Here is a 10,060-nt window from a genome sequence, read left to right as displayed (position 1 = left end):
GTGACGATATGTAAAAAAAAAAAAAAGAATAAACTCGAGGAAAAAGGGCGTTCCCATACCGGGAGTCGAACCCGGGCCGCCTGGGTGAAAACCAGGAATCCTAACCGCTAGACCATATGGGATTTGCGGCCAAGAGTCTTCATCATATGTATATGACAAATGGATAGCAAACGAATCAGGAGATGATAATGGTACTTTTGTTCCTGGCGACATGACGTTCCTAAAATAACTTTAACGTTAGCGATTCGTTCCCCGACAGCTGACACCGAACAGCATGTTTTAAGCTAGCTCCTTAGTCCAGCTCATCTTCACTGGTGTTTGTAAACCAAAGGCATTATAAACATGTTCGGTGTTACACTGTAGGTGTTAGGAAGAGGTGTGCAAAAACATTTTTTAATTAAGAACGACATTAGTCTCTGGATATCTTCGGGTTTGGGGTTTTGTAGGGCGGAGGATGTCTTTATTTGGATTTAGTCGATACGAGAATGCATCAAAGTCATTCAGTATAAAGTTTTGAAAAGAGATTTAAAAAAAATCAGCGAGGACGTTGCATTTCCTTTGAAAGGCGCACGCAGGTGCTATTTGACTGTAAGTGGGTCAAATCAGAATAAGAATAAGCCAGCTCTATTTTTACTCTACTTTTACTCTTGTAGGATAAAAAATGATTACATTGTTTCTGGGGGTGGTACCTTCATTTTAAATGGATGTTGTGTTATACAGTATGCTGTAATTGACGTTTTTCTAGGAAACTAGAAAATAGGTCGGCAATTAATTGAAACATCTGCAAACATACTCGGAATTACTATATATAAGGCAAAAAAGAGTTTGTACAATTCCAACAAACTTTATTCTTCAACACATCCTGAACTCTTTTCGACAAACTTTCGTAAAGTAGCCTTCAGGAATAACTCAGAAGTCTTCCCGAAGGACATTCAAAGCTCTTGTGTGTTGTTATTGCCATGTCTTGACAGCCTCCCTTCCACTGAAACCATTTCTGATGAAACTTCATTGAAGACAATGGGTCGTGAATGGATCATGAAGGGCTAAATGCATCTCTCGGTGCTGTGTCAGGTGGATTTTTCTTCTTTTTTTGACAGTTTCACATACTGTTCACCTGTTGTAAATTTGTCCTCTACTTGCACACTGTGCTGTAAAATGCTAAGTTTTCAGCTAACAGCTCCTTGGGAATCACCTTCTTGGTACAAAAATAAAATGTTATGTATGCCAAACTGTGTCATCTTTGACATGTTTCATACATTTAACTAAAGAAACTGGAACAAATGACAAAGTACCAAAATATACTATTTTAAAATAATATAAATAACAACAAATGTATATAGAAAGTCTGTCTCTTTTGAGGCAAAATATAAAGAAACGAGGGTTAAATCAAACCTTTTGCACTGTGTTGTATATGTTGACACATTCTCCATACATGGTCTTGATTATTTATTGCCAGAAATACTTTAAGTGTCTGTTCATAACACTACTCATGTATATAATTACTGGGAGTAATGAGAGGTGACACATAGCGTAATAGTGATGCAAATAATTTTGCAAAACATCAAGCCAGGCCTTTACATGCAATCCGGTCTTACACAAGCACACAGAGGAAGTAGCAGCAAAGTTGTTTGCAGCCCTCTGTATTAAACCAGAGCATCATTTACATAAAGGGGAAGCCACAAACAAGTGTGTATGTGGGATGGGACAACATGATGTCATGAAGGGAGAGATCAGGTTTATGATTTGCTACTGACTTTAAATACGCCTGTTTGGATGTGAAAGACAATCTTTGTCTCTTTCAGCCCAGCAAACACCTGCTCCTAAAGCTCACAGGATAATCATGGACTCCAACAAAGTGGTGGAAAACATCTACCTCCTGGTCATCGTCACTCTTGTCAGCGTGCTTCAGAATGGTGAGAAACTCTAACCCAGTGACTGGAAATGTATCGCTCACATCACAAATGCTTAATCTTGACTCTCTGTTTTTAAGCTTTTTTCGCACAGAAGGTGGAGAGGGAATGCAAGAACCATAATACCCGCACATCAGCTTTTGAGCGAGTGTCTTGTGCCAAGTGAGTGCTCTTTCTTCAACAATTAGTTCTCTATTGCAACATCAATACCAGCGAACTGAAACAATATCACATTTGTTTCCTAATAGGCTTTCCATTCGGCCTCATAATCCACCAAATGTTAACTCTATCCAGAGGCAGTCCTCATTTGCTTGAACCCTCCCCGGTTGGGGAAAGAGCTGGCTGGCGCTGACCTTATTTGAATACTTGATGGTGAAATAACAATGATGTGTTGAACTCCAGGCCTCGAGGGCCGGTGCCCTGCAGGTTTTAGATGTTTCCTTGATCCAACACAGCTGATTTAAATGGATAAATTACCTCCTCAACATGTCCTGAAGTTCTCCAGAGGCCTGGTAATGAACTGATCACTTGATTCAGGTGTGTTGACCCAGGGTGAGATCTAAAACCTGCAGGACCTCGAGGCCTGGAGTTCGACACCCCTGATTTAAGGCCAACCTCTCATATATCTGTTCCATCTATACAGTTGCAATGACATGTCAAGAAGTTTGTTTGATTGATCTTCAACATGCTAATTCATTCCTTTACAAAGAAGCAGAAAAATAGTAAAGCAAATTGTTGTTTTTAATAAACTATGCTTCAACCTTTGTGAAGTACTTGGTAATTTGGAAACTATCATTTCAAAGTGTCTTCCACAACAATTACAACAAAAACCTCACAAAATGCTAGATTTTGGGACTCAGGCGTTCCAGTTCTTCTGCCTTTAACTAATCTGCCATTGCTTCATAGTTTCTTCACACTTGCCTTGAAATGTGCTAATAACAGCTTTTGTTTAAACTTCTTCTCTAGTCGCAACTGCATGGATGCTTACCCCACTTTCTTGGCAGTAATGTGGTGTGCTGGTCTGTGTCTCAGTCAAGGTAATCATTCATGAATGTAAAGGAGGCTGTAAACAGTGCACACCCACACAGGAAACAAAAGCAAACATTTAGAAAAGTGTTTGTTCTCTCCTTGTACAATACAACACAACACAATCCAATATGCCTGAAACGCTGCTGTTTTTCAAAGGTAGAAAGTCAGATCTGCACATGACTTTACTGACATTAACCTTCTGTGGATCATGCTGCTACAATTTAAGGATAAGCTTTAGGCCAAACCGATAAAATAAAATAAAGCGCAAGCACAAGTGCTGACATAAAATGCAGTTCCTCTAGTGGCTACTTGAGGCTGGATCCAACAGCAAGTTAGTCTCCATAATATGGAGTCCAGTCTGCTGACATGGGAATATATGGAGTCCATATATTCCCATGTCAGCAGACTGGGAGCTTAAAATACCAACCTGTGGTTCAAGCCAGAGTTGTGGTCCAGAGTTTACATCAACTCATCATGGGAATGAATGTCATGCTAATTTGGAGCTTTTAATGATTTCTTTCAACTGTTCTTTTTTCTGTGTGTAGTGATTTGTTTGAATTTATTTTGGATTCTTTGTAATCCACACATGGTCAAAAGTTTAGATACAAGCTCCAATATATACCCCACTAAAATTTAACTAAATGTTAATGTTAGTAATTTGGACCTCAACCAGATGCTTTTGGTAGCCATCAAGAACCTTCTGGAATAACTCTGGTTGGATATTTGACAAGTCTTGTTGGAAGGATTGGTAGATTGCATTTAAATTGGCTGATTTCCTGGCACCATCCTGGCTTAGGGTATAGGGTTGAGGTCAGGGCTGTTAGCCTGTTCAATGTTAGCCATTTAGCAAACACACATCGAAATCAGTTTCGATGTGTGTTTGTTATCGTTGTCCTGTTCAAACACCTAACAGTTTTTCAACAACTGTGTTTCAACAAGTTTTAACCGTCTTGCTGCTGATTTAAGATGACGTTCAAGAATTTGGATGTAATCCTTCTTTTTCATTATTCCATCCACTTTGTGAAATATACCAGTACTGCTGGAGGCAAAACTCCCTCAGAGCGTGATGCTACCACCACCATGTTTGACCTTTTGCCATTGCGAGCAAATAGCTTATTTTATCTCTCGTCTGACCACTAAACTTTTCTCTTTACTTGTTGGCCTGTTTCTCTGTATTGCCTGACCTTACCTAAAATACCTTATCATTAGTGCTGTCAGCATTAATCTCGTTAAAATGACGTTAACGCCATAACCGCATTAACACGGGAAATCTCCGTTAGCGAGTTACTGCGGATCGCCCTGTGCAAGCGCTGCACAACGTCAACGCGTTAGCACGATCGTTAACGCATTAGCGCCATGCAGCCCCTCGCACAGGGCGATCCGCAACATTCAATAGTATAGGATTGGATAACTGGATTTTTCCTCGAAAACAGTGCGTGCAGTGTGAGTTGGTCAGGGTGTTTTGTACTTATGAGCTCTCTCCAGTAAAATGCAAAATGGGCCTACGCTCTGTTTGGGTGCAGATGTCACAAGAATGAAGCACACTATTAGCTGAAATATTACTGTTTGTGCCACAGAGTCGAGATTGACTAAGTGGAAAAAGACCTAAACCATATAAGACCCACAGCGTATTATGAAACCAGATACAGAATCTTTTTCTGTCCTCTGTTTGAAGCTCCCGCTGCTTTCGCTGGGATCATCTATCTCGTCGTCAGGCAGAAGTACTTTGTTGGATACTTGGGACAAACCTCTCAAAGGTAAATTCCTACAGACCCAGTAGCATGTATTCTATGTGTTTAGAAGCAGTATCGCATTAATTTTTCACATCTGTACAGCACCCCAGGTTACCTGTTTGGAAAACGGGTCATCACCTTCCTTTCCCTGATGTGTGTCATTGGCATTGCCAACTACCTGCTGGTGCGCTTCTACGGCAGCGACTATAAAGAATATGTGGAAACCATCACTAACGCTGCAACTGCTCTTCTGCTTATCCCTTAAATGAGTTTGTGTCATGTAACCTTTCCACATGAATAATTTAGCTCCTGGATCTCTGTTGCATTAAAAAACACTGTTTAATAGATTCATTGCATTTTTTTGGAAAAATAATAAAATAATTCTCACAAACAAATATTGATTTGACATTACAAAATCTGTAAACATTTTATTGTGCAGCAGCACAAATTTGATCACTATAAAACCTCTCAAACAAAACAACAATTAAAAATCATGTAAAAACAAATATTTGCACACACAAAACGACCTTTATGACATTCAGAAAGTCTTTTTCAGTCCTTGTCAGTAGTTTCCACCCACTGAACAGACAGAAATTCTGGACTCAGATCCTAAAATCTCCAGAGGAAAGGCGTCAGTCTGGCAGGATGATATTTCAACCATTCATCTATTTTACTGAAGATGCAAAAACAAGCTCCGGTTAAAGTGAACAGTTAAACTCAAGTTTGCATCGTTCTTCATCCTCAGCTGGCTCATGTCATTCTCAACTGTAATAAAAACAGATGCAAGAAAAGCAAAGTTAGACAAAAACCTAAAGAGACTCAAAAACATGGATTTAGTTTAAGATCTGATAAGAACAATTAGAGACGCACCTTAAATATTCTTTTGCTGAAGCCAAGCCAGTGTGGAAAGTCAAACAGAGCATCAGAATAATATTTGAGGGTGAAGGAGGCGTCTCTCCACACGGGCTTGACCTTCATGAGGTCGTCAGATATGAGGTTTTTTGCTGCCCAGCTCTCCATTTCTTCAGTCAGGTCAATCTGAAATGAAGGGAAAGGTAACATATAGTGATTCTGAATAAAAGAGGCTCGTGCAACAGAAGCACCATGAAGTCCTGCTCACATCCACTCTGTAGCTTTCTCCAGCAACAGAAGAGATGGTCCCATCCATGCCTCTCTCCAGCTGCCACTTGGTGAACGGCTCGTTGCCATCGATGCACACCACATACTGCTTCACCACTGAAAGTTCATGAGGAAAGAGTAAAAAAGTCAGAAAAGGAGAGAGTTTGCGCAGAAACATGGTGTAAGAAGCAAGCTTTCACTGTAATGTGAACTCCACCCAAATCTGGAGGCCTGCATGAGTCAGCTGTGCCAGCGAGCAGCCCACAGCTGTAACATACGGAGTTGTTTTCACCACTGTCAGCTCTTTGTACTGTGTGTAATTACTGTTAGATGACAGCTTGTGTGTAGGGAAACACTTACCGCTGAGTTCTCTGGCTGCCTTTTTGTTGCTCACTGAGGATTGTTCTTCGCAGGCTGAAATCAGCAGATAGATCTCCTTGGACAGCAGACTCTTCCTCGTGCTGCTGTATTCCCACAAGTTGTGCATTTTCACTTTTCTATGGCCAAAAGCAAAACAGAAAGAGTTTCATATTCATTGCTTGTGCATATGAACGCATAAATAAATGAATATACATTTGGGTGTGCATTTCTGTCTTTTCTCACCTTCCCAGCGAGTTGTGGAAAACGAACTTCTTCCCGCAGGACTGGAAGTCGTCGATGAGCACCAGGCTCTTCTCCTTGTTGCAGCGGACTCGGTAACCCGATCCGAGAGTCTCCACAGAGAAACCTGGCGGTGGATTTCTCACAAACTCCTCCACTTCTGTCACTCTCATCCTGCTGCCCGACTGCTTGTTTACCGGCATGCTGTCACGTTTTCTTCTCTCACCTCCTGCCGACGTTTATGTGGTCTAGTTCTTCTTCTGTATAGGGTTGGCAAACAGCAAAATGGTGTAATGTGGTCTAGTTGATGGACTTCTGAGCCTTTAGTAACGCCCACCGACTGTTCCGTTATTTGAGGTTATGGATGTTATTTGACTGGAGGCATAACTCACAGACACACGAGACGCGCCATTACTCCATGAGTGTCCTTTATTATTTTTCCATCCCCCCCTACAACAACAACCCAGCAGCAACGTTCCTACCACTTAACATTTACCTGATACTACATCCCCCCTACTAAATAGGATGTGATGCTGGAATATAACCAAGAAAACAGATTAGACCCGCACGCTTTAAAGTATACTATTACTATGTCCTTGTGCTTTATCTGGTAACAGCTTGTTTACTGAACTCGCTTGGTTTCAAACCAGACTACTCAGAATGTCCAAAAATAAACTCTCAAAGTATACAACTCTGAACACTAAGCATAAGTGCACATTTCTGAACTATTCAGTGCAGCTACAACATGTTTAAACAGTGCAACCATTTGCTTTATTTCTCATTGTCTCTATGAGGGATGGGGTAGACTACCCAGCCCTCAGCCTGAGTGTGGGGATTATTCTGCCCCAGTGCTCACTCAGTTCCAAGCCCTATGAGCAAACATAGTCTTTTAGGTATGCTGGAGGCCTCCTAGACCTGGGTTGGATTTGGCTCCCAGCTTCAGGAGTCTGCTGGCTGGCCTCCTGTGAGATAGTGTCTGGAACCGACACAATCTGTGCAGCTGGAACAGAGTTCTCAGGTGAAGCCTCTGGTGGATCGCCAGAAATCTCTGGTGCCCCAGGTGTCCATGTAAGATGGTAACGGTTTCTTCTCAGCGTGCCCTTTGCTGTCTCGATGATGTAGGACCTCGGTGAGCCTGCCATGGACACGACTGTCCCTCTAGTATCCATGTCTGAGACCCACACTTTGTCTCCAGGATTGAGCTGTAGCATATCATGTGCTCTGTGTCTGCGGTTGTAGTTTTGTCTTTGCTTTTGTCTGTACGATTGTTCTATAGCTTTGAGCTTGTCTGTGTCCGTACCTCTTGGATGTAGCTGTGATGGGATGACAGGAATAGTTGTCCTTATCCGTCTACCCATGAGAAGCTCCGTTGGGCTGTAGCCATTTGCCAATGGAGTGGCCCGGTATGCCATAAGGGCGAGATAGGGATCGCCAGACTTTTTAAGAAGACTTTTGATGGTCCTGACTGCCCTCTCGGCCTCCCCATTGCTCTGAGGGAAGTGGGGACTGGATGTCTTATGGCTAAAACCCCATTCTTGTGCAAATCTTTTGAAGGAATCAGACGAAAACTGAGGTCCATTATCAGAGCGAACCCGCTCTGGTATGCCATGACGTGCAAAGATTGATTTACAGTGCTCGATCACTGCCTCTGATGTTGTAGATGTCAGTTTGGCAACTTCGAAGAATCTGGAAAAGTAATCCACAATGACCAGGTACTGTTTATTCTCTATCTGGAACAGATCAGTTCCCACCATGGCCCACGGTCTTTGTGGGAACTCGGTAGGTAGCATGGTTTCTTTGTGGTTAGTCCGCTCACGGCAGCAAGTGTCACAGGTCCCAATCACTTTTATCAGCTCACTGCTCAGGCCTGGCCACCAAACAGATTGTTTAGCTCTCTCTCTGCATTTCGTTATTCCTAGGTGTCCCTCATGTAGTTTAGACAGAATGTCTGCTCTGAGCGATGTGGGAATCACTATTCTGCTCCCATAAAGAAGCAAACCATTGTGGACTGTGAGGTCACCTGAAAATGGCAGATAAGGCTGGAAAACCCTTCCGATGGAGTACTTATCTGGCCATCCTTCCACACAGAACTTCTTCAGCTGGCTTAGAATGCTGTCATTGTCCTGATGTGTCTGGATTTCTCTGAGTCGTGGCTCTGTGGCTGGCAGGCTTGCTATGACGGACTCCACATACAAGTTGATTTCTTCCTCCGGCAAACCCTCAGTTGTGTCACATACAGGAGCTCTGGACAGTACATCTGCTGTTGCAATGTCTCTACCAGGAACATGAGATATGGTATAAGAGAACCTCATCAATCGCATGCGTAGACGTTGTATACGAGGTGGAAGCTCGTCCAGGCCCTTGGAGCCAAGCAACGAGACCAGAGGTTTGTGGTCTGTTTCAATGTGGAATGTTTTCCCAATTAGGAACTCTGCAAACCTCTCACAGGCCCATGTTGAAGCGAGGGCCTCCTTCTCAATTTGAGCATATCGCTGCTCTGTCGCGCTGAGAGCTTTTGAAGCGTATGCTACTGGTTTCCACCCTAGATCGGCGTGCCGCTGGAGAAGCACTGCTCCCAAGCCATACGAAGATGAATCAGCTGATACGCACGTTTCAGCATTTGGATCATACAGAGCAAGCCCTGGGGGTGTTGTCAGTTCTTTTTTGATGCCGTCGAAAGCCTGCTGCTGCTGTGGCCCCCATGACCACAGGTTGGACTTCTTCAGTAGATCTCTTAGGGGGCGCGTTTTTTCCGCCAGGTGAGGAAGAAACTTTCCTAGGTGATTCACCATGCCCAGGAAGCGTCTCACCTCACTTATGTTGCTGGGCTCATCCATGGAACTCACGGCATGCGTCTTGTCAGGATCTGCGCTAACCCCCGATGCCTCAATGACCTGCCCCAGGAACTTTATCCTGTTCTTGGAGAACTCACACTTGTCGTTCAATGTTACTCCAGCCTCCTGCAGTCGAACCAGTGCTTTTCGAAGTCTCTCATCATGCTCTGCTTGTGACGTCCCCCAGATGAGCACATCATCCATCTGGCAGAGGACTCCTTCTAAACCCTCAAGAATGCGTGCCATCCGTTTCTGGAAGTGTTCTGGGGCTGATGAGATTCCAAAGCACAGACGATTGTAACAATACCGACCAAAAGGTGTAATAAAGGTCGTGAGCAAAGAAGAGTCCCTGGATAAGGGAATCTGCCAAAATCCTGCATTGGCATCCAGCTTTGAAAACACTTTTGCTCCTGCAAGCTGTCCTAGTGTGTGTTCTACTGAAGGGAGTGGATGCTTCTCTCTCATGACATATTTGTTTAGTTCAGTGAGATCGCTGCATATTCTCACTTTGCCTGTGCGCTTAGGAACCACCACCATAGGCGCGCACCAATCAGTGGGCTCCTCCACCTTGGAAATGACACCCTGCTGCTCCATCCTGTTCAGCTCTTCTTTAACCTTTGGTAAGAGTGGAAGAGAGATTCGCCTAGGGGTCGAGAGGGAAAACGGCTGTGCCTCTGGTTTCAGAACAATATTGTACTCCCCCTCCATTTTGCCTAAGCCGTTGAAAAGCTTGGGGAATTCTTGTTTGACAGCGTCAATAGAGTCTAAGCTAATATGATTAACTCTAGCAACCAGCTGTAGTGCCACTGCAGCATGCCCGCTCAGCAGCGGTGTG

General features: G+C 43.4%; 2 protein-coding genes and 1 non-coding gene across 3 annotated transcripts; 1 reads left to right on the top strand and 2 right to left on the bottom strand.

Moving 5' to 3' along the window:
* Nucleotides 1-50: 50 nt before the first annotated feature.
* trnae-uuc (transfer RNA glutamic acid (anticodon UUC)) lies at nucleotides 51-122 on the bottom strand. Its single transcript has one exon. It is a non-coding gene; the product is annotated as a tRNA-Glu (tRNA).
* A 1,637-nt stretch (nucleotides 123-1,759) lies between these two features.
* On the top strand, nucleotides 1,760-5,032 carry alox5ap (arachidonate 5-lipoxygenase-activating protein). The gene is made up of 5 exons (XM_085419624.1): nucleotides 1,760-1,913; nucleotides 1,991-2,072; nucleotides 2,877-2,947; nucleotides 4,615-4,696; nucleotides 4,775-5,032. Exons 1-5 carry the CDS (start codon nucleotides 1,841-1,843, stop codon nucleotides 4,935-4,937), a joined length of 471 nt encoding a protein of 156 aa, XP_085275750.1. The 5' UTR covers nucleotides 1,760-1,840; the 3' UTR covers nucleotides 4,938-5,032.
* Nucleotides 5,033-5,084: 52 nt separating this feature from the next.
* On the bottom strand, nucleotides 5,085-6,646 carry LOC146660749 (mesenteric estrogen-dependent adipogenesis protein-like). The gene is made up of 5 exons (XM_085419623.1): nucleotides 6,395-6,646; nucleotides 6,152-6,288; nucleotides 5,793-5,908; nucleotides 5,543-5,710; nucleotides 5,085-5,437 (listed from the first exon to the last, which is right to left on the bottom strand). Exons 1-5 carry the CDS (start codon nucleotides 6,592-6,594, stop codon nucleotides 5,423-5,425), a joined length of 636 nt encoding a protein of 211 aa, XP_085275749.1. The 5' UTR covers nucleotides 6,595-6,646; the 3' UTR covers nucleotides 5,085-5,422.
* Between the last annotated feature and the right edge of the window lie 3,414 nt (nucleotides 6,647-10,060).

This window comes from Rhamphochromis longiceps, linkage group LG10 (genome assembly GCF_057381845.1).
Source record: "Rhamphochromis longiceps isolate RC_006_pf linkage group LG10, R_longiceps_female_GT1.1, whole genome shotgun sequence".
Classification (NCBI taxonomy): domain Eukaryota; kingdom Metazoa; phylum Chordata; class Actinopteri; order Cichliformes; family Cichlidae; genus Rhamphochromis; species Rhamphochromis longiceps.
Note: the sequence above shows the minus strand (reverse complement) of the source record. Positions and strands in the feature narration are given on the sequence as shown.